This window comes from Suncus etruscus, chromosome 14 (genome assembly GCF_024139225.1).
Source record: "Suncus etruscus isolate mSunEtr1 chromosome 14, mSunEtr1.pri.cur, whole genome shotgun sequence".
Lineage (NCBI taxonomy): Eukaryota > Metazoa > Chordata > Mammalia > Eulipotyphla > Soricidae > Suncus > Suncus etruscus.
Window position 1 is genome coordinate 94,540,935 of NC_064861.1, and position 27,121 is coordinate 94,568,055.

The window sequence follows — 27,121 nt, forward strand, 5'->3', positions numbered from 1 at the left end:
CTAGGAGAAGCAAAACAATAGGAAAAATAATCAGGTCCGTGTATGTAGGCGGGAGTGAGGATAAGTGAAAAATATTGGGTTTTAGCAAACAGTGCCTTGAAGCTCAAATCTTGTGTCAGATCCCTGCTCGGAATTTCTAGCAGAGAAGCCCAATATCAGTGATCTGGGGATATACCAGGACTGGGATGATGTATTTTACAATAGGAGTGATATTCTTAATGCAGACAGTAATAGGGGTCTTGGGCAATCTCTTGCTTCTCCAATATTACTTGATCCTTCATTTCACCAAAGGCCAGTTAAGAGGCACAGATGTATTTATTAAGCACCTGGTGGTAGCCAATTTCTTGGTCCTTTGTAAAGGAGTCCTAAATGCAATGGCATTATTTGGGTGGAAGCATTTCATCAGTGACCTTGCATGCCAAGTTATTCTGTTTCTGCACCGAGTGGGGAGAGGGGTCTCCATTGGTAGCATCTCTCTCTTGAGTGTCTTCCAGGTGTTCACCATCAGCTCCAGATCCTTCAGGTTGGCCCAGCTGAGAATAAAAGTCCTCAAGCACGCATGGGTTGCTCTCTACTTATGGTGGATTGTTTCCATGTTGGCCAACATTACCTTCCCTCTCTTTATTACTGCCACGTCCAGCAATAGCAGCTCAGGCAAGAAAGTCTATGGGTATTTTTCTGCTGCCTATCACGATGCGACCAGTGACATATTATACGCAGTGATGCTGACCTCCCCTGATGTGCTCTGCCTGGGGTTCATGCTTTGAGCCAGCAGCTCCATGGTTTATATCTTGTACCAGCACAAACAGCGGATCCGGCACCTACGCACAAACAAAATCTCTTTCCAGTCCTCCCCCGAGACCCGAGCCACCAAGAGCATCATTCTCCTGGTGAGCACTTTTGTCTGCTTTTACACCCTTTCCTGCTCCTTTCAAGTGGCGATGGCGATTCTGGATAATCCCAGTACATTGTTGGAGAACTTAGCTTCAGTCATGGCTGCCGGTTTTTCCGTTGTCAGCCCCTTTTTGCTCATGCGACAAGAAGAGAGTGTGCTCAGGCTTTGCTACGTCGGGATGAGGAATCTCAAATGTGGGGCTCGAGTGGGGAACACGTAATGTGTTTTCTGTTTCCACGGTGTTGGGCTGCCAGTTCATTCCAGCATTGTGAGCGAATTCTTGAATTTTTGAGAGGATATTATGAGCATTTCCCAAGCATTTCATTTCATGTAAAGCATACTCAAGCTTGGAAATAGTTACCTTGTTAAAGCATGGGTGAATGGAGTTGTCCAAATGCCAGCAGAGGTTATCTGATGCCCAATGTCTGCAATAATGGGTACCAAAGAGACAACTGGATGAGACCAAATCAGTCTCAAAGTGACTTTCAGGCTTTATGGACTATAAAGCATGTTTCCCAGGCTTTATGGACTATGCGATATAGGCACTTGGACAAAAGACCAGCTCTGTGACCGTCCTTCGGGGACTGAAGAATGCCATGTCCCCTACAATAAAGTGCAGACCTGGTTGAGGATGGAGGGGCAGGTAGCCCCAGGCAGGAGGGCCTGGGGATTCAGCGTTGAGTTTTGTGTGCTTTGGATTTTGTGGCTGATCCTTGCAATGTCATTTTGCAATCCTTGCAATGCTTGCCAATGTCATTTTCTCTCTCTGGGTGATGGAAAATCTGACAACAAATCACCTTTCAAGGCAGAGGTCATTCACTGCACAGCTGTAGTAGGAGAGGAGCATAGGAAAAGTTTATTTTGGGGTGAGAATGTGTAGGTTGAATTGGAGCAATCTATGATGAGTCCAAAGATAACATAAAGATATAGAGATAAAGAGATAACAAAATGTGAGAGTTGACCATTAAAAAATACAAACATTGGGGCCAGAGAGTTAACCCAGGGGTTAAGGAGCTTGCCTCACTGAGTAACCTAGTTTGTTACTCCTGCCCTGGCACTTCATAGTCTCCCCTGTGCTCTGTCAGGAGTTATTACTGCTTCTCCTCCTCCTCCTCCTCCTCCTCCTCCTCCTCCTCCTCTTCCTCCTCCTCCTCCTCCTCCCTCTCCTCTCCTCCTCCTCCTCCTCTACCTCCTCCACCTCCTCTTTATCCTCCTCTTCCTCCTCCTTTTCTTCTTCTCTTCCTCCTCCCCCTCCACTTCCTAAAAAGAAAAAAAGAAAAAAAAGAAAAGAGCTATTACTGAGCATAGATTCTGGAGTAAGCCTTGAGCACAATCAAATGTGGTCCCAAGGGGCAGGAGAGGTGGTGCTAGAGGTAAGGTGTCTGCCTTGCAAGCACTAGCCAAGGAAGGTTCGATCCCCCGGCGTCCCATATGGTCCCCCCAAGCTAGGGGCGATTTCTGAGTGCTTAGCCAGGAGTAACCCCTGAGCATCAAACGGGTGTGGTCCCCCCAAAAAACCAAAAACCAACAAACAAAAAAACAAATGTGGTCCCAAAACAGACATCAAGACAAAGACAAAGGCGGGATCTCTAGATTGATATCTCAGTGTTCTTAAAATGACTTGGGTAGGTTGGCATAAAGGACAGGTTCAATGTTATCTTGAGTAATGGAATCAGATCCTGTGAAGCTCATTGAATAGGCAATAAAGAAATAGTAGCTATGAGGGAGAGGCAGAAAGTCTTCATATTTATGGTGCTTGTGCTCTGAATTTTCAAGAAACAAACCTTATATTTTATCAATATCAGGGACAAGGTCAATATATTTCCCTTTGGATTTATATTTGTTTTAAAGTAGAAATTGTTTTTATTTGTTAAAAGTAAAAAACTTTTACCAGCACTTTTTAGACACCGGATATTGAGCTCTTGGGGCTTCCAACAGATTTTTTTTAATGTTGAGTCTCTTTTCATATAAAAACAAGTAGAATATGAAAAGAGTAACAATAGTAAATAAATTAGCATAACAATACTATATAAAACTATATAAATACTATATAAATATATAAATACTATATAAAATTTATCAAATTTTAGTACATTGAAACCATTGTAGTTTACAAAGTCCTTCATGGTTGGGTTTCAGACATACAGTGAATCAGGTTCAATCCTACCACCATTGTCCACCACCCTCAGCCATTACCCCAAATGTATCCTATACCACCCAATTTTGCCCCAAATTGTGTCAGTATAACAGACCTTTTTAAATTTAGATTGTTAAAGGTTGAGACTCTTGATTCAATTGTTGTTGCCTTTGGCTTGGATTTTTAGTTCTGTCCTTTTTTAACACTATTATTGTACATGAGACTGTTTGGCTCCTGGCCCTCATCCATATTTGTGTTTCTTCTCTTCCACCCAGTTTCATTCATTCTCCTCACTGTACTCTGAAACCAAGGGTACAGTTATAAATACCATATATGACTGATATCATTGTTTTTATTCTTCTTCTGGCTTACTTAATTTAACATAATATATTGGTGGAGGGAATGTTGCACTGGTGAACGGGGGTGTTCTGCTTATGACCGAAACCCAACTACAAACTTGCTTGTAATCATGGTGCTTAAATAAAGATTTATATATTAAAAAATGAGGCCGGAGAGATAGCACAGTGGTAGGGCATTTGCCTTGCATGCGGCCAACCTGGGAGGGACCCAGTTTGATTCCCAGCATCCCATATGGTCCCCCAGCCTGCCAGGGGTGATTTCTGAGTGCAGAGCCAGAAGTAACCCCTGAATGCCACTGGGTGTGGCCCAAACACCAATCAATCAATCAATAAAATAAAGTTTAAAAAAATACCTTCCAATTCCATCCATGTTGTGCTCGCTTCGGCAGCACATATACTAAAATTGGAATGATACAGAGAAGATTAGCATGGCCACTGCGCAAGGATGACACCCAATTCCATTCATGTTGCTGCAAATTGCATGATTGCATCATTTCTTACAGCCATGTAGTATTCCATTACATATATGTACCACATTTACATGGCCCATTCATCTGTTGTTGGACATCTAGATTAATTCCATATCTTAGCTATTGTATTGAGTGTTTTGTATTTATATTTAGAGGCTGATGTAAAGTATTTAGGAATCAGTGATTAAAAATTACCAGTGATGGGGCCGGAAAGATAACATGGAGGTAAGGCGTTTACGTTGTATGCAGAAGGATGGTGGTTCGAATCCCAGCGACCCATATGGTCCCCTAAGCCTGCCAGGAGCGATTTCTGAGCATAGAGCCAGGAAGAACCCCTGAGCGCTGCAGGGTATGACCCCCCCAAAAAAAATTACCAATGAGAGGTCAAAGGGTAGGACAGCAGTAAGACATTTGCCTTGCAAGTGGCCAAAACAGGACAGGCAGTGGTTCGGATCCCAGCATCCCCAAATAGTCCCCGAGCCTGCCAGGAGTGACTTCACAGTGCAACAAAAAATAATAAAATAAAAAATAAAAATAAACAATGAATTATTGACTTGATGTGTGCAATCTTTTTGTTTGTTTGTTTTTGGTTTTTGGGTCATACTTGGCAGCGCTCAGGGGTTCCTCCTGGCTCTAAGCTCAGAAATCGCTCCTGGCAGGCTCGGGGGACCCAATGGGATGCCAGAATTCGAACCACCGTCCTTCTGCATGCAAGGCAAATGCTTTATCTCCATGCTCTCTCTCCAACCCCGATGTATGCAATCTTATGCCACAATGTCACCTTTTATATTTAGTTCATGTGGGTGTCAATATTGAATATATATAAGATAGCAAAGAAGAAAAGAAAGGTATACAGACATGTATCTATGTATTTGTGTCTTTATGCATATAAAGTAATTGTTAAGGTATTTGGCTTCGTTTTGAATGGTGCCAGGGATTGAACGCAGAAAATGACATTTGAAGAGCCTGCATTCAGTCACTTCCTCACCCCCTTCTCTGTTCCCCCAACTGTGAATCTGTAAATAGGGCCCAAAAAATAGGTGGAGTGGGGGGGGCATAAAATCCTAGCCTTGCCCTGCAAGGTTTGGGTTTTGGGGACGCCCTGGGGGGTGGTCCTAGGGGGCGCTGGGGGCAGGGGAGCTTTTTCTATTTTATTTATTGATTAATTTATTATTTTATTTATTGATCAATCTATGGGGTAGGGTAGGGAGGGATGGGGCTGGTCGGGGTGGTTTAGCAGATCTCAGGGGCAGGGTGGGCGCTGTAGCCCTGTCACCCCACAAGCCTCCCAGGCCCACCGGACCTTCCTCACCCCACCCCGCGCCCTTCTGTATGGATTTGCTCTCCGGAAGGAATTCTGGTTTCGCGTGAAAAAACAACAACAACAACAAATGTATCACCAGCATTCAGTTAACTTTTAAAAATAAGGACACAGGGGTCAGAGTGATGGTATAGTGGGTAGAGTGTTTTCTAGGACAATAATAGCCTGGGTTCATTCATTCCCCTACACCCCATATGATACCCCGATCCTGCCAGGAGTAATCCGTGAGCACTGCCAGGTGTGGTACAAAATGCCAAAAAAAAAAAATTCAATCAATCAATAAATAAGCATACAAGAACCGCTTGGGATTTAAAAAGTGTAATATTAGTTTTCCTTAGAAATCTTCAATCTACAGTAGTCATACTTTCAAATAGCATTGGCAGTGTTATTATTTTAGATGTACTTTTTCATAATAATATCTATTTAAGCACTATGATTACAAACATGGTTGTAGTTGGGTTTCAGTTATCAAAAAGAACACCCCCCTTCACCAGTGCAACCTTTCCACCACCAATGTCCCCCTCCATCTCCCCCCAACTCCTGCCTGTATTTGAGACATTCTATTTCTCTCACTCATTACCATCGTCACAATAATTGTTAGTGTACTTATTTTCCTAATTGCACTCACCACTCTTTGTGGTAAACTGGTTCTTTCCAAGGGCTGGTCCTTTCATCCCTCATCTTTATTGTCTCTGGGTATCATTTCAATACTGTCTTTTAGTTTTTGTAAACCCACAGATGAATCAAACTATTCTGTGTCCATCTCTCTCCTTTTACTTATTTCATTCAGCATAATAGTTTCCACATCCATCCATGTATAGGGGAATTTCATGACTTCATTTTTTCATTTATGACTTCAATGGTATTCCATTTTGTATATGTACCACTGCTTCTTTAGCCACTCATTTGTTGTTGGGCATCTGGGTTGTTTCCAAATTCTGGCATTGTAAATAGCACTGCAATGAATATAGATGTGCAGAAGGCATTTTTTTGTTGTTGTTGAGATTCTCTGCTCTTAGAGTATATCCCGAGGACTGTACTAGAGGTGTACTTTTCAAAATTGTATTATTTATATTTAGATAAATGTGAAAATTGAGCAAGAGCGAGCAAGAGAGATTTCATGCTGACTGTCATTCTCAGGTGGAGACAGATGTCAACCACACTTTAATATGGATAATAGGACTGTACATTGTTACTTCCCATTTAAGGAAAGCACGCAGCAGACGTGGGTTTTCCCTTCCCTGGTGCGGTGCTTTCCTCTAAAAGAATTATTTGCCAAAAGGCCCGCTTAGCGAAGTCAATCATTTGACCCTTTGCGTGGATCATTAGCGGTAATTCCAACATGGCTGTAACATTACATTTTTCTCTCTATTTGGCCACTATAGAAATCCAGCCTCAGCTCTCCTACAGACAAAGAAATGTCACTACCAAAAGCCCACCAAAAGTCCCCAGCTGGCTAGTTCGCATAACCTGGCGCCAACAGCTTGTTTTTCTAAGTCTAGCTCTATGATGGTAAACAATTATTTCCCCGTCCCCCCTAAAATCTATTTTGTGGCTACTACTTAAACATCATGAATATCTCTGTCTCTCTCCTCCTGGTATCTTAAAAAAACCTGCTTTTTGCTCAACTATAAACATCTCTACTTCTGGTTTCATTGCCCCCCCAGCAGAGTTCTTTCTCACCTGAAGAAAAGTCTTTTAAAATGTAAATTTAAGGTCTGTTTTCCCATTGTACTGCTCTCTGGCTCTTTGAGGACACCTTGCCTACCAGAGTCTGTCCTTATAAAATGTCATCAACTGAAAAGTAAAATTGTCTCTCGTCCCTTGGGCGAGGGTCCCCATACAAAGCATTCTGTGTGGTCTCATTTATTTCATATTTCATATTTGTCCACTCGTGCTCACGCTTCTCTCCCCTTGAAAGGTTTCCCGGACTCCACAAAAGTGCTGCTTAGCAACACTAACCCGTCTGCAGCAGTACAGTAACAATGGTTTATTCCTAGCTCAGCACTCAGAAGTCACTCCTGGCAGACGTGCGGGATATGAGATGCCGGAATTTGAACCATCGTCCGTTCTGGATCTGCTGCTTGCAAGGCAAATGCCCTACCGCTGTGCTATCTCTCCGGCCCAGTATTAAAGATTTTAACTAGTGATATATACATATATTTATTTCTAAAGTGTCTCTTACAAGTAAACTGGTCATTGACATGACGTGAGCTGGACTGATTTGTGGGTGGGGTGGGCAGGACCTCCCAGTGTTGCTTTGTGACCAAGTGGTCAGTGGTTCCTTATAAAGGCCTGAGAATTTGCTTCTGTTTGGAACTGTGTTGCTCAGGATGCCCACGGTGCTTAGAGGTCTTCAGCGCTGCACCTGGCAATTATGGTGATCTTGTGGTTCCGAAGACTGAACCAGAATGGTCTGCATGACAGTTTCGAGTCTTAACTCCTGTAGTGCTGTGGCCCCCTGGACTCATGTTTGTGTATGTGGGTTAATAATATTAATAACTCATGTTAATGATAGGTTATTCAGTCCCTTTGGTCCCTTTGTGCTCTTCATAGTCACTCCCCCTAGGCCACCCATGGCTCTGACATCAGCACAGACATCCCTCTCCCTATGGCCTTTTACATCAGGGCAATGCTGTCAGGTGAAATTCAAACAGCTAAATCAGTCCTGGAGCAGCAAGAGGGAACTCAAGAGCATTTCCTTACTCTCTCTCTCTCTCTCTCTCTCTCTCTCTCTCTCTCTCTCTCTCTCTCAGATATTTCTCCTTTGTGTGGTTCTGAGCAGCACAATTTTTTTTTTTTTGGTTTTTGGGTCACACCCAGCAGCACTCAGGGGTTCCTCCTGGCTCTATGCTGAGAAATCGCCCCTGGCAGGCACAGGGGACCATATGGGATGCCGGGATTCGAACCACCATCGTCTTTCTGCATGAAAGGCAAATGCCTTACCTCCATGCTATCTTTCCGGCCCAGCAGCACAAATTTTTAATTTTATTTAAACCTGTTCATGTTTCCATGTGGTATATAATGTATGAGAATCCCTTCTATAATTTATTTATTATTTTTGAAAGCTCATCTTGAAGGATCAGATTGGGGGGCAGCAAATGGGGGTGACAGGGGACTGGTGGAGGGATTGGTGTTGAAACACTGTATGCCTGAAAGTCAATCATGAATAACTTGTAATTTCATGTAGACTCCATAAAAAAAACCTTTCAAGTTGCATTTATTAAATTTTCTCATAGTGAATACTTTCACTATAATATATATACTGTATATATATAATATATATACTGTAATCCTGAGAGGAAAGGTAAAGTGTATCTGGGGCAGGGCCACCATATGAAAACCCTAACTAGGCTAGAGAAAAATGAAGCATGAATGTGGGAACCTTTTTTGTTTGTTTGTTTGTTTTTGTTTTGGTGCCACACCCAGTGATGCTCAGGGGTTACTCCTTGCTATGTGCTCAGAAATCGCTCCTGGCTTGAGGGATCAAACCAAGGTCTGTCTTGGATCAGCCACTTGCAAGGCAAACACCCTACTATTTCGCTATCATGCATGCCCCTATGGGGACCTTTTTATCGTATGGAGATCAAAGTCCATAGGACCTGCAGTATTTACTGGGAACATAGGACCACCCCTATGAGTGAAGAGCCAGTCTAGATTTTCATCCCACCAGGAGGATCTTTAACATGTAAAACAAGAAGCCAAAATCGTTGAGAATGAAGTCTGATATGCCATAGCAGTTTAGAATTAAGGCTGATTAATCCAACAATGGTGATACATGACCAGTGGCTACCATATTGGAGAATGTGTTTTCTTTCTTTCTTCTTTCTTTCTTTCTTTCTTTCTTTCTTTCTTTCTTTCTTTCTTTCTTTCTTTCTTTCTTTCTTTCTTTCTTTCTTTCTTTCTTTCTTTCTTTCTTTCTTTCTTTCTTTCTTTTTCTTCTTCTTCTTCCTTCCTTCCTTCCTTCCTTCCTTCCTTCTTCCTTCCTTCCTTCCTTCCTTCCTTCCTTCCTTCCTTCCTTCCTTCCTTCCTTCCTTCCTTCCTTCCTTCCTTCCTTCCTTCCTTCCTTCCTTCCTTCCTTCCTTCCTTCCTTCCTTCCTTCTTTCGATTTTTGGGTCACATCTGGTAGCACTCAAGGATTACTCCTGGCTCTATGCTCAGATTGCTCCTGGCAGGCTCGGGGGACCATATGGGATGATGGAATTTGAACCACCATCCCTCTGCATGCAAGGCAAACGCCCTACCTCCATGCTATCTCTCCGGCCCAGAGAATGTGTTCTTTGAAAAAGAAATTTATTTTCCCATTTGCTGAGTAAAAAATAAAGGACAATGGCTGGTTTAAAAAAATTAGTTGTGGGACTTCAGTGATAGAATTGTGGGGAAAGTGAGAGCTTTGCACAAAACCAATCCAAGCTCAAACCACAGTATCACATACAGTCCCCCGAGCCTACAGAGAGATCCCTGAGTACAGAGATATGCATAATCCCTGAATAATGCTGGTGTGCTTCCAAATTAATTTTATATCAAAGACCATTTAGTGATTGGACTGTAATGTAATAAAAATATATTGCCTTACGTAGGGCATATGCTTTGCATGTGGCAGATCTGGGACAGATCTGGGTTCAGTCCCTGGCATCCCATATGGTCCCCTGAGTCTGTTAAGAGCAAATTCTGGGTGCAGAGCCAGAAGTAGCTCCTGAGTGCCACTGGCTGTGGCCCCAAAATAAAAACAATTGGCTTAATATTTATCCAGCATACCATTTAGAACCTCATGCTTCTCTAGGTTGGGAATGAACTTTTTTCCCCAATTAACAATTGATGTCATTGTATTCTGATACCTCTGAACAATCTCCTTAGTTCCTTTAGCTAGGGAACCTTATCTTTCCTATGTGAGTGGCGGCCTGGTGGTTTCTGTAGTTGGTTGATTTATGCCTAATGTGTGCCCTCGTCGCTTTCCAATCTCATTTCAGTTGGATTATAAATGCAAGTAATCACAAAGATATGTCTGTCTCCCCATGATCATGACCACACCCGCATCACACACCTATTTATCATTGCAGATTTGTGATTTTTTTCTATACACACACACATGTACGTGTTTGAGATAAGAATTCCCTATAAGATTGGCCTCATTAGGAAGTTCTGCAATGTTGATACACATAGGCAATCTCATTTAATCTTCTGGGTCTCAAGTTCTTACTGGACTATGGAACTTCTGCTGTCAACTGACAGTTTCTGTTTCTCATGCCTCACACCCTGACAACCACCACCACAGTGCTCTGAGCTTCTGACTTGCATGTGTGCTGGTTTTCTTTGGGGTGTGTGTGTGTGTGTGTGTGTGTGTGTGTGTGTGTGTGTGTGTGTGTGTGCGTGCGCGTTGAGGGAGGGCACTACTGACTATGTTTAGGACATTCTCCTGGCTCTGTTGTCAGGGATCACTGCTGGTGGTGTATGGGGGACTCTAGGAGAAGCTAGAGAATAGGTTCTATTTTTGAATAAAAACATACCAACTAAAAATGCTAGAGTGAAGCAACTTGATCTCTTAGCCTTGAACTTATCATGCCTCATGCCACTCACTTATTTATAGTAAAAGAACTGTCCAATCCTCTGTTAAGCCACGTGGCCTGGTGATTTCATTGAGAAAATTCTCCCTTTCTCTTTGGAAATTAGTCCTCTTCATCTGACCAGTGAGTGAGTCATTACTGAGGAAGTCTATTTTTCAAACAATTTTTACATCATCAATAGTGAATATCAGTGTTGTCAAGTGTTGACATCAAATTCTTTTTTCTTGGCTCAGTGTAAAGCCTCCTGAGGTAGCTGGACTTGCCATGTTTCTTTGCTCTTCCTGTCCTCAATGGTGTCTCTTAGCTGCCTGAATTTTGGAAAGATGCATTGCTGTGTGGGTTCTTCCCAGTGAGGAATACAATCCACGGGGACACTCATACTCGATGTAGGTGCCACACAGATCAGACATCAGGACTGCTTGTCTTTTCCATGGGTGCACCGTCTGCCTCCTGGGATAGGAGCAGTGTCTCTACCTGACATCCCAAAAGTTTCCTTTGAGTGGAAAGTTGAAAAGGCACAAAGTTCTCATCTGTAGAATAAGTTTTCAAAAACACTCTCAGCTCCCAGGCCTATTAGTGCCAAGCCTCCTCCAGGGGAAGTGCTAATTACAGCTCCAAAGAGAGGTGAGATCACTGAATCACAACTTCATATCTAGTGGTCTGGACACCTTCTCACACATCCTGGCTGCCTTGACCTTGACACGCCAGCACTGTTTGGTCAATAGGAAAAGTTGATGAGTTTTCTATGTATTAGTCTGAGTCTTAGACTCTGAGAGGTATTTTTTGTGAAGAATGCAAGGAAGGAGAATATATTGGATAAGGGAGACCTTGTAAAGACATATACTGGACTCACTGCTATGGGCCGAGCTGGTAAATAGGGTGAGTCTTTTTACTTGCACAAATTCTGCTCCTGAAGTTATGGCATTTCATATTTCTGACAGTTATGGCTTGGGATTAGTCTGAATTATAACAAAATCTGGTTTCCAGGATGGCTGAGGATGATAATTTCGTAGTTAATGTGCTGCTCAGTTTGCTTTATAGAATCTTTAATCCTAGGAGGAGGATCTTCAATCCTAGGTATAACCAGAGGACTTCCATGTTTCCTGTAAGAGAGAACTTAACTTTGAGGATCATTAGACAATTCTGGGTAGAATGTGAGTGTAAGGTAGTTTCTGGAGTAAAAATATTTACTCACTTTATATCTCCATTATAGACTCTATGTTTGTCTTAGGGAAACAACTTTACTGAAAGGCAGAATAATATCCTAAATTTCAGATAATTTATCAAGGTTAAAATTTTTTGTTGTTTTGAATGACTCCTGGTGGTGCTTACTTCTAACTCTGTGCTCAGGGATCATTCCTAGTGGAGTTTGGGGGGGATTTAAGGGGTACTGGGGGTTGAATTCAGGTAGCCTCTGTTTAAGCAAACACCCTACCTTCTGTGCTATCTCTCCAGCTCTTTATTAGGATCAGAATATAATTTTTGTTATATCTGTTGTGTACACATCATCTACTGCTATTTGTCTTTAATAGGAAAGTTTTTTACCTTGTTTGTATCAGTTTTGCATAAAAACGTAGCATGTCCTGATTTTTGCTTTTTTTTTGTGACAATTTGATATTCTCAGATGTTAATAAATAGTATGGCAAAGAGCATAAATCATTAAATGCTGTTCCAACCCTATATAACTAATAATCCTCTTGCCCAAAGTTTCTGTGATTCTTTCACTTCTGTTCATGAATACAAACAAATGAATCTTCCTGTTGTGTCCTAATGTTGAGCTTTATTTCAATCATCTATTCGTTTCTAAGGAAGCTGCAGTTAAAGCTTTGGTCCATCAAGCCAATGACTTACATTCAGGTCTAAAAAACTTTATTTGAAATAGAAATTTGCCTTAACAAAGCCTTCTAAAAGAAGTGGAAAGTAGTCATTTCCATATGTACACTAACTCAATTTTGCAAATATCACCAATCCAAATTCAGGAAATTTCATTACTGAACTAGATTTGGTTATGGGTCAGTAGAGAGCGGAGCTGAGTAGGGATTTTTCAGTGTGTGGATTGAAAGCCTATCTTTGTTCCATCACAGCCAGAAATAAACTTTCTTTGTAAAATTTAATAAAGTAGAAATGTCCATGAAACACTTAATCTCTGTGCCTGTGTCATCTTTCCTTCAGAAGAAATGTCTTCATGCCTTGAGAAATTATGGGTGTAATGAAGTGAATGCCTCCAAGAACTCCATTCTAAGAACACAGAGAATGACTATGTTTTTATTAGTTGTAGTTCCTTTTCAGGGAAGCTCCAAGATGACACAAGAACTGCATATGCCATAGCAGGAGGAGCTGAAACGTGTAGGAGACAGGATTACAGTGGACACAGTACACATGGCATGTGCCTCACATTCCCATGAAGGGTCCTGAAGCTCAGAAGACAAGTGTCCACCCTTGGAAGTATCTCGATGGATGTCAGAGATTTGATAGTAGGAACGATCTTCTTATTACACACTATATTTGGGACCTTGGGGAATTCTTTTCTTCTTTTCTATTATTTCTTTCTTCACCACATGGGATGTCGGCTGAGGCCCACAGATTTTATTGTCAAGAATCTGATTGTAGCCAATTTCTTGGTACTATTCTCAAGTGGAATCCGCTCGACCATGGAATCTTTTGGGGGGTTTCATAACATCAGTAATCTAGGGTGCAAGTTTCTCCCCTACATTCGAGTGTTGGGCCGGGGCATGTCCATTGGAACCACCTGCCTCTTGAGTGTCTTCCAGGCCATCACCATCATTCCAAGGAGCTTCAGATGGGCAGAGATCAAAGACAAAGCTCCCAAGTGCATTGTCCCTTCTGTTGTCCTGTGCTGGATGGTCAGCATGCTAGTGAATGTTATCTACCCTGTATTTATGTCTCGTAGTTTGGATAACAATAGCATCTCTGAAACAAAAAATTTTGGATACTGTTCTGCTGTCCGTCATGATCAAACCATGGACTCAGTGTATGCTATGTTGCTCTCCTTCCCTGATGTGATCTTTTTTGGGGTCATGCTCTGGGCCAGTGGGTTCATGGTTCTGATTCTGTACAGGCACAAGCAGAGGGTCCAATACCTTCACAGAAACACTGTGTCTTCTACATCCTCTCCTGAGTCCAGGGCCACCAAGACTATCCTCTTTCTGGTGAGTACTTTTATCTACTTTAATACTCTTTCTTCCATCTTTCAAATTGCTTTGTCGGTTTTCAATAATCCCAACTGGTTCCTCTTGAACATCAACTCACTGATCACTTTGTGTTTCCCAACCATCTGTCCTTTTCTGCTTTTGAGCCGTGAGTCCAGTGTATCCAGGATTTGTTCTATCTGGGCGAGGAAAAATAATCCCCCTAATTTATGAGAAAAATGTAAAGTGTATATTTGTTTATTGAGTAATGCACTCTCTTTACCTCCTAAGATCTTTGTACAATTAAGGATGAATGATGAGAGAATAATGTACAGGACCTATAACAGACCATATTCAAAATGACTAGTATGTTAACACTGTCGTGTAATAAAATATTCTATAAACCATGCATACATTTTTCTGTGGTAAAGTATATCTTATGCAAACAGTTGAGGACTTGAAAAATTTATGGTAACTCTAAGTACTAAAGCCATCTGATATTATTAAAAACATTTGTGGGCCGGAGAGATGGCATGGAGATAAGGCATTTGCCTTGCATGCAAAAGGACGGTGGTTCGAATCTTGGCATCCCATATAGTCCCCCGTGCCTGCCGGAGCAATTTCTGAGCACAGAGCCAGGAGTAACCCCTGAGCGCTGCCAGATGTGACCCCCCATAAAACAAACAAAACAACAACAACAAACCCCATTTGTTAGGTTTGGGACAGGAGTGATAATACAGGGGGTAGTGTACTTGTCTTGCAGGCGCCCAACCTAGGTTCCATACCGGGATCCCATATGGTTCCCTGAGCACTGCCAGGGAGTAATTCTTGAGTACAGAGATATGAGTAATCCCTGAATAATGCTGGTGGGCCCCCAAATCAGCTTTCTAATCTAAGACCATCCAGTGATTCTACTGTGGAAAATAAATCAATGCATTTTGAGACCACCCTACATGCTGTGTTTCTAACCCCTTAGGTGGATGGTTCTGAAAAAGCAGAATAGTAGTGAAGAAATAATAAGCCAATCCACTCAGGAGAGAGCCCTGGAACCAGTCTGTGCCTGCTGGTATCTGAGTATTAAGCCCAAACTGACTTTTCTTTATTACATCAATACCCATCACCGGGAGGAAGGAGGTCGAGAATGAGACAAAAATACCTATCCAGCGAGTTTTAAAAGGAAGAGGTTTAAGGAAGAAGGAAGTTGGGGAAACACCTTTGGGGTTGATAGCTGGGTGTCATCTTACACTATTGTATTGAATAAAAACTACATTGAGCTTAAAATTTATTCCACAAACCATTTAGAACCTCATGCTTCTCTATGTTGAGAATGAATTCTATTTTTCCCCAGTTAACAACTAATGTCATTGTATTCTGAACCCTCTGGAGAATCTTCCCTTAGGTAGGGAACCGTATCTTTCCTATGTGAGTGAAGGCCTAGTGGATTCTGGAGTTGGCTGATTTCTGCCTAGACTGTGCCCTCTTAGCTTCCTAATCTCATTTTTTTTTTTTTTTTTGGTTTTTGGGCCACACCCGGCGGTGCTCAAGGGTTACTCCTAGCTGTCTGCTCAGAAATAGTTCCTGGCAGGCACGGGGGACCATATGGGACACCGGGATTCGAACCAACCACCTTTGGTCCTAGATCGGCTGCTTGCAAGGTAAACACCGCTGTGCTATCTCTCCGGGCCCCTAATCTCATTTCAATGGCATTATAAATCCAAGTATTCACAAAGGTAAGTTTGTCTCCCCATGATCAGTAGCATACTCATGTCACAAACCTTTATCATTGCAGAAATTTCCTTTTATTTCTGATAAATGTATGTGCGCATATTTGAGATAAGAATGCACCATAAGATCAGTCTCATTAGGAAATTCCACTATAGCAATTTGATTTAATAAGATCTCACACAAAAGGCGTGTCATGAGCACAGCATCGAGTTGGGGGGGGGTCACACCCACCATTCTTCCATAAAGAATCCGGGGCTGGAGCAATTGCACAGTGGGAAGGGTATTGGCCTTACACGAGGCTTACTTGGCCTTACACGAGGCTTACCTGGGTTCAATCCCTGGCATCCCAAACGGTCCCCCGAGCTGACCAGGAGCATTTTCTGAGCACAGAACCAGGCGTAACCTCTGAGTGTGGCCTGGTGTGGCCTTGTCTCATTAGGAGATTCTACAATGTTGTTACACATAGGTACTCATATTTAATCTTCTAGGTCTGAAATTCTTATTGCATCATGGAAACTGCTGTTCAACTGATGCCTCAGACCCTGGTGACCACCCCAGTGCACTGAACTTCTGAGTTGAATGTGTTGGTTTTCTTTGGCATGTTAGTGTGTGTGTTTGTGTGCGAAAGTTTAGTAAGGCGGGCACTACTGCCTGTTTAGAACTTTCTCCTGGCTGTTCTCAGGAATCACTGCTGATGTTGTTTGGGGGACCCTGTCTACCAGCACAGTGCTCTGAGCTTCTGAATTTCATGTGCCAGTGTTATCTGGGGTGTTTGTGTTTAGTAAGGATGGCACACTATGTTTAGGACTTTCTCCTGGCTCTGTTCTCAGGGATCACTGTTGGTGGTGTTTGGGAAACTTTGGGAGATGCTGTAGACTAATTTCTATTTTAATTTCTATTCTACTAAAAATGCTAGAGTGAAGCAACTTGATCTCTTGAATTAAATTATCTATAGTAATAGGACTGTCCCTGTTAGCCATGCTATCCAGTGCTTTCTTTGAGAAATGTCTCCCTTTCTCTTAAGAAAAGAGTCATCTTCATATGGATAGACTAAGTCTACTTTTCAAACAATTCCCACATGTATCAATAGCAAATGTCAATGTTGGCATCACACTCTTGTTCTTTAGCGAAGTGTAAATCCTCCTGAGACAACTGAACTTGTGTGTCTTTGCTCTTGCTGTCCTTGTTGGTACCTCTTAGTTGCCTGAACTTTGGAAAGATGTGTTACTGTGTGTGTCTTCCTGGTGAGGGGACGACACATTGGGACACACAAACTCAGTGTAGGTGCCACAGGGATTAGACCGCAGGATTGTCTCATCCATGGAGGCACCATCTGCCTCCAGGGATGGTGAAAATGCAGCCTCTCTACCCGGCATCTCAAAAGTCTCCTTTGAGTTGAAAGTCAGAAATTGCAGGAAGTTCTCTTCTGGGGAAAAAGTTTTAGAAACACTTTCAGCTCACAGGCCTGTTAGTACCTGAAGTACTCCTTCAGGTAAAGTGATCATTACAACTCCTTAGAGAAGTGAGATCACAGAATCACAACTTGATATCTAGGGGTCTGGCCACCTTCTCACACATTCTGGGTGCCTTGACCTTCATGTTTGCACATCGTTTGGGCAACAAGAAAAGTTGGTGTGTTTTCTAAGTTTACATCTGAGCATTACTCTGAGAGGTATATTTGGTGAGGTATGCTGAAAGGAATGTATTGGATCAGGGGAGATCTTTTAAAAACACCTATCAGACTCACTGCTACGGGCTGACTCTGCTACTGAATGTAACATTTTATATATATATATGTGTATATATATATATATATATATTTTTTTTTTTTCCTTCTTTTTGGGCACTCGGGTTACTCCTGGCTATGCACTCAGAAAGCACTCCTGGCTTGGGGGACCATATGGGATGCCGGGGATTGAACCAGTTTGTCCTAGGTTGGTATGTGCAAGGCAAATGCCCTACTGCTTGCACCACCGCTCAAGACCCACCATTTTATATTCTTATGTCTTCATTATGGACTCTATGCTTAGCATTAGGGAAACCACCTCTTTTCTATGATTTTGATTTGATTTGATTCTATGATTTTCTATGATTTTGTTCTTCACTTTGCAGGGTGTTGGCTGAGGCCCACAGATTATATTGTCAAGAATCTGATTATAACCAACTTCGTGGTTCTATTCTCAAATGGAATCTGTTCTACTGTGGAATCTTACGGGGTGTTTCATAAACTCAGTGATCTAAGGTGAAAGCTATTCCCCTATGTTTGTGGGGTGGGCCGAGGCATACCCACTGGGACCAGCTGCCTCTTTAATGTCTTCCAGGCCATAACCTTTAGCCCTAGGAGATCTAGGTGGGTAGAGATGAAAGGCAAAGCTCCTAAGTGCATTGTCCCTTCTGATGTCCTTTGCTGCTGGCTAGACTGCTGGAGAATGTCATCTACAATCTATTCCTGTCTGACTCTCACTGCCCCATCCAGTATCCTCTGAAAAGAGAATTAAAAATGAACATAGCCAAAAAGATAAGAAGGTTGGAATGATAGCACAGTGGAGATGGCAGTTGCCTCGCACATGGTTCAAAGGATTGAATCCTCAGCACCCCATATGGTCCAAGCCCCGCCAGGAGTAAGCCCTGAGTTGGGTATAGCTCCAAAATAAACAAACAAACAAACAAAAAATAAAGTAATAAACCAGCAAAGAACAAGAAAAGTGACAGCAGATACGAGAGGACCCTGGTAGTTTCAAGCCTTATAGCCCCATGATTCTGATTTCCCCACAAAACCACACAGGGTCTGCGGGGCCTTGGAAAAGCCGCTGAACACAGGTCAGCCAAGTGCTCGGGCCTCACAGCCGGCTCGCAGTCTGGATTCGACAGTTCCCTCTGCCTCCCAGACCCCAGCAACCTGCTGACATGCAGTTCAGACCTGCCCGTTTCTGCACTTATGGGGCACCCCGGGGCAGCTCTGTCCCCCAAGAGGAGGGCGCAGGGCACCCCCACACAAGCAGGCAACCCAAGGACTGACCAGCGCCTTCAAGACTTTATTTCTGATAAAAGAAAGGTGAGGAAGGAAGAGTAACATCCAAACAGCACAATTGACACAGAAACCACTGAGGGGAGTTGTGCAGGGAAGGGGTGCCTGTTACAGCTGCAGGGCCAGTGCAGGGGTGCACGCATCTCTCCCAGAGGCCCTGTACCCCGGGGCAGAGGTGAAGGATGGCGGTGAGGAATCAGTCCCAGGCCAGGGAGAGGAACAACCGTTCTGAGGGGGGCCGGGTCGGACCATGCACAGAAGCGGCAGCCGGAGGCTCCTCCGAGACTCCCTGAAGAACCAGGGGGGAGGGCGGACGCTAGAGGCCCCCCACTGTCTCCCCGGAGGGACGGGCGGAGGGCGGACATCAGAGACCGGCGGCATCGGCTCCTCTTCCACCTTCAGGCGAGGGACAGAACTAGGGGGACAGGGATAGGGACAGGCGTCAGCCCTGCAGCCTGCCCTGCCCTGCCGCCCCTCTCCCCCGTAGCCGACTCCCCTCACCCGTCAGAGCCTCCTGCGCGAAGTACTTGACGTCCACGTCCTGATCCTGGGTCAGCTTCTCCAGGATGGGCTTCACCTCGCTCTGCAGCGTGCTGGAGGGGAGGAGACGAAGGATGTGGGGGCGCAACCCGGGGGTGTGTGGGGGCCCAGTCCTGAGCCGTGAGGGTCCCTGGCTCACCTGCTGTCGAGGATGGGCCCGATCTTCTGCAGGGACTTGGCCACGTTGAAGCGCACATTGGCCACGGGGTCCCCGGCCATGCGCAGCACGGTGGGCAGCATGTGCTTGGTGGTGATGTCCTGGCCGCACACCTCCGACAGCACCTGGGCCCCAAGGCACAGTCAGCACAGGCCACACATGGCCCCCGTGGGGCCTCCACGCTCCCCCCTGACCCTTATGCCGGCCTTCCCGCCCCGGAAGTGACCATGCCAACTTGGGCTGGTGTGTGTGGCCAGGGCCGCTCTGACTGACAGCCTGTGTTCCCGTGTCTGGTCATGGGAGCACTTGTGAGGAAGTAGGCGAGAGTACTTCCTGGAGCCCTGTGCCACCCACACTCAAGCAGAGGAACCAGCCTGGCAATCAGGCTGCACTGTGAGTAGCGGGTGACACAAGCTCTCCCCTTGCAGAAGCCCCGCCCGGGCCTGACTCAGGACAGCTGTCAGCTCTGGTCTGCACTTCTCGGGTCGCTCTAGTCCCAGAGGGCCCTCTGCTGCCCTACTTCTTTGGAGGAGTCTCACGCTTCGGTGCTCAGAGGCTGGTGCTGGCTCTGTCTGCAGTGCCCATCAGGCCTGAGGCAGACGCCAGGTCACTTCCCTCCCCTGCAGGGTGACCCCGGCCCCCCACTTTTCCAGCTGCTCACATTGATGCAGAAGAGCGTGGTCATGCGGTGCAGATAGTTGGGGTCCCCCGACATGGCCAGGACCTTGGGGATGATGGTGGCATGGGCCCAGTCCTTGCCGAACTTCTCCACCAGCTTCTTGAGGTTGCTGGTGGCCGCCTCGCGGATGGCGTAGACTGGGGTGGGGTGCGGGAGGGAGGAGGGCGAGCAAGACAATCTCAGGAAAGAGGAGTGACTCCCCAGTGACTACATTCCAAGGCCCCCCCTCCAGACCCCCTAGCATGGCCATACAGGCCTTGCTATCCACCTCAGTAGGGGGCTCACTCTTTAGTGCTCAGAGGAGCAAGACAATGAGTGAGTCTCACAAAAAGCCTGGGTAAGGAGCCGAAGCGATAGTGCAGCGGTATGGCATTTGCTTTGCATGCGGACAATCCAGAACAGACCCAGGTTTGATTCTCAGCACCCCATAGGGTCCCCCAAGACTGCCAGGAGGGATTTCTGAGCGCAGGAGTAACCCGAGTGTTGCTGAGTATGACCCAAAAACCAAAAATAAAAAAAAATAAAGAAGCCTGGGTAAGAAATCAACTGGGGTTTATGGGGGTGAGCTGGGGGCCCTCATGTTCCCCAGGATGCACCCCAACCACTCTCCAACACTCACCGTGGTCCACGAGCCAGGCCATGCACAGGGAGTTGAGCTTCTCATCAAAGAACTCCACCCCCTGCGGGAGATGTGAGAAATCCCATCACGGCCTGGGCAGGTGTCGGGGTCTCCCTTGGCCCTGTGGGGATGCTGCCCACTCACCAGCTGCCCAGCCAGCAGGGGCATGTACTCAATGATGGCCAGCCGCACGCGCCACTTGGCGTCCTCAGCCAGCTCCACAATGGCGGGCAGCAGCGACTGCGACAGCTGCCGGATGCCGATGACCTCATTCACGCAGTCCAGGTTCGAGATGATGTTCAGCCGCACCTCGGGGCACTGCGGGGCAGATGGGCACTCAGGGCTCTCATGAAGCCCCCAGGCAATCCTGCCCGGACACCCCAGAATGTGGGTCCGTCAGGGAGAAACTATTTCTTTTCTTTTTTTTTTTTTTAATATAATTTTTACTTTGATCTTAGTGGCTTACATATTGTTGACAATAATATTTTAGGTACATATTTACATAAAATCAGGGGGGATTCCCATCACCAATTTGTCCTCCTTACACCTCCGTTTTTGTCCTACCTCCCATATGCTCTTCCATCATCCCCAGGGCTGCCAGAATATGTGGTCCCCTCTGTACCTAGCCTACTACTTAGTAGTCTTGCACCTCTTTGGTCCTGGTGCCTCCCTTATTTTCCCCTCTAACTGGGGGGCAGGACTAGCTAGTTCAAGTTACGTGGTTTTGTTTGAAAAAGAGAAAAGTAAATAAACTGGGGTAAAAGTCTAATATGCCAAAAATAAGCGGAATTCTTCTAGAGGCTCTCATCATCGGTTTGAGAGACGAAGGAGAAAAAGAAGGTGAAACACTCCACCAGTACAAAAAGAAGTGTCAAATATCCAGTGAGGACTCCAACAATAACGATAAGCACCACACACACACACACAAAAAAAAAAACTGCCACGGTCTTGAGATAAGAAACATGGCAGAGCACATAAAGAAAGAAAAGAAAAGAAGGGGCTGGAGAGATAGCATGGAGGTAAGGCGTTTGCCTTTCATGCAGGAGGTCATCGGTTTGAATCCCGGCGCCCCATATGGTCCCCTGTGCCTGCCAGGAGCAATTTCTGAGTCTGGAGCCAGGAATAACCCCTGAGCACTGCCGGGTGTGACCCAAAAATAAAACAAAAAAAAAAGAAAGAAAAGAAGAGAAAAAAAAGTAAGTATAAATGGGGGCAACAGCTTCAATAACCACACCAAAACAAAGAAATCGACCAAAAATACATAGGTAAATAATAATAATAATAATAATAATAAATGAAGATAAAAAATAATATATAAAAAATAGACAATGTTTTGTGCTTTTTGCTTTTTTTTTTCCCTCCTGCCCTGGCACAGTAAATATTGGGGTCATTCGAAAAGGAATTCACTTGGCCTAAGAGTTATGGAGTTTCTCTGCCATTGGAGTATATTGTCATGGGATCAACTATAGACTCTATTCAGGATCATTTACTCAGGGAGAAACTATTTTTGAGCCTCATGGTGGAACCCAGGTGCCTGAAGCAGGGGTTGGATGCCAACAGTTAAGAGTCTGGAATCTGGAGCCCCAGGGCTCTCCTTGAATGGTCTTCTGAGGACCCAAACTCACCGTCTCTCCCACCTGGGCTGGTCTGAGGGTCCAAAATCACTGACTCTCCCCCCTCAGCTGGTCTCTCAGTGCCCGACTCTTCCCCTCCGTCCCCCAGTCCTTACCTCGTCCTTCAGCTGAGCCAGGAAGAGTGGCAGGAGGTGCTCGACCGTGTTGTCCTTGCCAAGGATGGGGGACAGCCCCATGATAACCGAGGCCAGCGCCGACTTCACGTGCTGGTTGGCGTCAGACACCAGCTCCTATGGAATGAGATGATGCTGTAGTCCCTCGCCTGTTTCTCCCACAGAACTCTCTAATTTGAGGGGCACATCAGGCGGTGCTCAGAAGTTACTCCTGGGTCTACACTCAGAAATCAGTTCTGGCAGTGCTCAGGGGACCTTTTAGGATGCCGCAGATCGAACCTGGGTCAGCCACATGCAAAGCAAACACGCTCCCAGCTGTGCTATCATTTTGGATACCCTCCTCAAAGCTCCTTGGGTGCATCCACCCTGCCATGCCCCTGGGCTTGGGAGACAGGTGTGCCCCGCAGCCCTGCTGCCCAGTACCTTGATGCAGGGCAGGATCTGGGTCATGATCACGTTTTCCCGGCAGTCGGCTGAGAGATTTTCACAGAATTCTGCAGGGGCCACACGGCAGGGATGAGTCGGGGGTGGCGTCCCCCAAGCCTCCATAGAGCGCCATACCCCTCTGCTAGCCAACACTGACCTTTGACTTTGTGAGAGGCTGCAGCCCTCACCTCGGCCTCACAGTCTTTCATCAGGTTCTGGAAGGCGGGGACCAGGTCTGTCTTGGTGATCTCGGGCCCCACCGCTTTCTGGAGCTGCAGACGGGAAGGGCGCCAGGGGTGAGGGGATCCCACAGCACAACATAAAGCCAGAGTGGGGGTTCCCCAGAGCAGGGTAAAGGTCTGACTGCAACAGGTCTCGAAGCCTATAGGACACTCAGTTTCCTCTCTGGGGCTTTGAAGTACCCCGTGCTGCTGGGCTAACTGGGGTGGTGGGGAGGGTTCCAGGGTACCCCAGCAGCCCCACTGTTCCCACCCTCCTAGGCGGACAGCAAAGAGGCCCCGGAGGAAGAGTCCTGCCCGCCCACTGCGCACCTCCGTGAACTTGTCGGCCACCATGTATCGGACACGCCAGGACTTGTCCTCGGCCGCCTGCCGCAGCGTGGGCATCACCAGGGCCTCCAGGTCCTCCTGCGGCAGCAGCTGCGCAATGTTCACGCACGCCTCCACTGCCAGCAACCGCACCGAGTCCTGTAGAGAAGCGGGTCAGCAGGGCGAGGTGTGGTGGGGCGGGGCTGGGCTGGGGTGCAGCAGGGAGGACCCCACCTGCTCGTCCGAGGCCAGGTTGGAGAACATGGGGATGATCTCGCTCCGCACGTTGTCCAGCTCCAGCACCTTGGCGAACTCCCCAAGCTTGGAGGCTGCGGCCCGCCGCACCATGGGGGTGTCGTCTGAGCACAGGTTCCGGAAGTACCTGCAGGCGGGGGAGCGGGGGGTGAAGCCAGAGCCTGAGGGCGCTTCTGTGGAGTCCCAGCAAGTGGGTCGTAGGGATCCCCAGAATACATCTGGGCTGAGGCACTGCGGAGGGGTCAGGGCTTTACTTTCAGGGGGCTGGAACCTCAGAGTGGGGCCCAGAGAAAGGCCAAGGCCTGGTCATTAGTCTCTCCTCCCTCCCAAGTCTCCTACCATGAAGACTCCCAAAGTGAGATGGACCCCGAGCCCCAGGCAGATCTGAGCTAGGTCACAGGGCTGGGCTAAGGGTTGGGGGGTACTGGGGTGCAGGGTGCAAGGCACTCACTGGCGCAGCTCAGCCTTGACAGCGCTGGACACGCGGGGGTAGCAGACGGAGAAGAGGCCGCAGGCCGAGGTGCGGGAGGTGAACCAGTCACCCCCTGCCAGCCGCTTGACGAGTGGCACGAAGTGGGCCTCGAGGTCAGAGGGCGAGTGCTCGTGGGAGATGGCGCGCAGGGATTCCACTGCCTTGTCACGCACCACTGTCTCTTCCACCGTGGCCAGAGACTCCAGCGGCGGCTAAGGCACGGGGCACGGGAAAGGGGGCTCAGGGCACAAAGGGCTTGGGAGAGTGACCCCGCAGGTACCAGCCAGCCCCTTCGGCCCCCTGGCCCGCCCCGTCCAGGTCAGCTCCAGAGGGCTACAAGAGCCCCACAAGGCAGATGGCATGGGAGTGGGGTGGGGCAGATCCTGGGCAACAGACACATGCGTGTCCTGACTGCAGGCCCGAGTTCTGAAGGTGCCAGGGGGTGCCAGCCCCGCCAGACAGTGTCTGTCTGAAGCAAATGTCACCCGGGACTGGGGCTAGGAGGAGGTCCATATGCTCCTAGCAGGGATGCCCCCCCACTCACCAGTAGACAATGCACGAACTCGGGGCCCCCCACGAGCGTAGTGAAGGTGCCCAGCTGCTCGGCCAGCGCCAGGAGCACCTCATCCTCATCGTAGATGGTGTCTGTGGGCGGGCGGGCAGGTGGCTCAGTCCAGGGTCTCCCCTCTGCTCCCACGCAACGGTCACTTTCCTACTTCTCAGCAGCACCCCCCACAAATGCTACTCTGCCCCACCCCCCTTCCCACTGGGTTAGCTTCTCGCAGACCAGACATTCTAAGCCCCATGGCCCAGCTCCTGCCTTCCAGGGCCAGGCTCTGTCCCCGAGGTCTTGCTCCCGCCCGCAGATGCCTTGCACTGAAAGGGGACCCGCACTGTACCTGTGAGGAAGGGCAGAAGCTCACTGCGGGTGCGTTCGACCCCCAGGGCCAAGGCGATGGTGGACAGTTTCTTGATACTGTTGAGGCGAAGCTGAGGGAAGAGGCAAACAAGGAGGCGAGAATGTAGTGAGCCCAATGTGGAGGATGGAGGTTGTATTTGGGGTAACTGCCCTGTGGTCTGGAGCCGGGGAACCCCGACTGGGAGGGAGGCCCAGGGAAGCTGTGATGCCAGGAAGGCCCTTCTAGAAAAGTTCCCCGAGTCCTCAGGGTACCCCGAGTACCCTGTGCCACTTGCTCCGAACACTCAGCCTCTTGGGCTGGCAAAGACCCTACCATGGATCTGTAGCGCCCTGCTCCCTGCCCCCGAAAAGTCATACAGAGATGAGGCGCTGTGGACAGAGCCCAGGTTTGGGGAGTGAGTCAGGAGCCACTCGTTGGATGACCTGTTAAGTTCCCAGATGTGATGCTCCCAAAAACTGGCAGCTCAAGGCCTGGTCCCAAAGAGCAGCTTCAGAGGATGGAAGCAAATCTGACCATCTGGTCTAAAGAGACAGATGGGACAGGGCTGTACCCCCTCTTGCCACCCTAGTTCCATCCCCACCACTACATGTGGCTCCCCCAGAGTGTCACCAGAGGGTCCCTTTTGAATACAGAGCCAGCTTTGCTTCCAGAATAAAAACAAAACCAAGCCGGAGATTCCAGGGGCAGGAGAGAACCCATCTGAGCCCGGGGCCCCAGGCTGCAGGTGGTTCAAATCCCCTTTGAGTCTGGGGACCGAAAAGGAAGGAATATTCTCTGGGCTGCCTATTTCTATCCTGTGTCCTGGGGGCTGGATGTTGGTGTCTTTCCTTCCCCTGGGCCTAGAGAAAGATCCCCACAATCAGGCCATGGAGACAAGGAGTTCTGAGAAGTGGCCAGTGGCAGGGGAAGGACAGGAGTAGCTGGCGGCTGGCATGGGAGATCCAAGACCTGGGCCTTTCAGCATGGTGTTTGGGGGTCACGCTGCTGGCTGATATGGGGGCAAGAAGGGGGGGGCATGGGAGGGTGTGAGTGATGGGTCAGGGTGAAGGAACCATGGTGAAGAGTCAGGAGGGTTGAGGTGAGTGAGTGGTGCAGGGACCTTGCAAGGGGGGAGGCCATGGGAGTGCGACAGGAGCTATGGTGCACTTTGTGGCGCTGACAGTGAGGTGCAGAAACGGGGACCCCCATAAAAACATCAATTCTCTCCTTCCCTAACCCTCAAGCAGCCCTGCCACCTCCCACCTGAAATTGCAAGGGCTCCAGGAAAACGGGGATCACCCTCCCCAAGCAGCCAGGGAAGCCCTGCCTGGCCTGAATTGGAAAGAAAACCGGGGTGCAGAGGGGGTACAAGGTCACCCAAAGCTTGGGCCTCATTCTCCCAAGCAGACTGGGGGTTGGGGGGTTCTGGGGCAGTGCCATTCCCCGGGAAGAGGAGCCTTCTTGGGGGGAAGGGGCTCCAGCATCCTAAATCGAGCTAGACAGCCCCCCCCCAGCAGCTCCCCAAAACCTTGGGAATTCACAGTAAGATTTGCAAAGCGACTCCCCAGCTGGGGGAAGGGGCTTCCCCGCGGCCCCCAAGATTGTAGAACCTTGCATAGGTCCCACCGTCCCGGTGGAGCCACGCGCCAGTGAGCCCACTTGGGCCTGGGTGGGTTTGGGGGTGCCCGAGGCCCAGGCCGCAGCGCGCGCGCGCAGGGGCCGGGCCCGGGACCCTCGGGACTCGCCGTCGCTCCGCCCCCTCGGCGGGTCGGCAGCCAATAGCGAGGGACGTCTCATCGGGGCCGGCGAGCCGGCGGCAGGAGAACTAGACGCTGATTGGCCAAAGCCGCTTCCGCCACTCCCCGGGGAACGCCAGGGCGCCTTCGCGAGGGAGGGCCGCCCGCGCCCGCACGGATCCCCCCCCCCATCCCCGGGCCCGTCGCGCTCCCGGAGTCTCCCGCCGCGGCCTCCGCACCTGGACGTCCTCGTTGCGAAGCTCGTCTATGAGCACCGCGATGGGGTAGAGCGAGTCGTCGCCGTCGGCCGCCGCCATCTTGGCTCCGTCCCGTGCCTGTCAGACTGCGGCCAGCGCCGTGTTGAAACGGGGTCGGAGGGGCGGGGCCGGCCGGAG

General features: G+C 47.8%; 2 protein-coding genes and 1 non-coding gene across 3 annotated transcripts; 2 read left to right on the plus strand and 1 right to left on the minus strand.

The window, feature by feature from the left end:
* The first annotated feature begins 3,764 nt into the window (after nucleotides 1-3,764).
* On the plus strand, nucleotides 3,765-3,872 carry LOC126029196 (U6 spliceosomal RNA). Its single transcript, XR_007502845.1, has one exon. It is a non-coding gene; the product is annotated as a U6 spliceosomal RNA (small nuclear RNA).
* Nucleotides 3,873-13,199: 9,327 nt separating this feature from the next.
* LOC126028661 (vomeronasal type-1 receptor 4-like) lies at nucleotides 13,200-14,129 on the plus strand. The gene has a single exon (XM_049787599.1). It carries the CDS (start codon nucleotides 13,200-13,202, stop codon nucleotides 14,127-14,129), a length of 930 nt encoding a protein of 309 aa, XP_049643556.1.
* Nucleotides 14,130-18,635: 4,506 nt separating this feature from the next.
* On the minus strand, nucleotides 18,636-27,105 carry PPP2R1A (protein phosphatase 2 scaffold subunit Aalpha). The gene is made up of 15 exons (XM_049787022.1): nucleotides 26,966-27,105; nucleotides 24,991-25,081; nucleotides 24,636-24,736; nucleotides 24,071-24,303; nucleotides 23,599-23,746; nucleotides 23,368-23,523; nucleotides 22,974-23,088; nucleotides 22,814-22,884; nucleotides 22,373-22,507; nucleotides 20,788-20,961; nucleotides 20,644-20,704; nucleotides 20,007-20,161; nucleotides 19,328-19,470; nucleotides 19,150-19,241; nucleotides 18,636-19,063 (listed from the first exon to the last, which is right to left on the minus strand). Exons 1-15 carry the CDS (start codon nucleotides 27,041-27,043, stop codon nucleotides 19,047-19,049), a joined length of 1,770 nt encoding a protein of 589 aa, XP_049642979.1. The 5' UTR covers nucleotides 27,044-27,105; the 3' UTR covers nucleotides 18,636-19,046.
* Nucleotides 27,106-27,121: the final 16 nt, after the last annotated feature.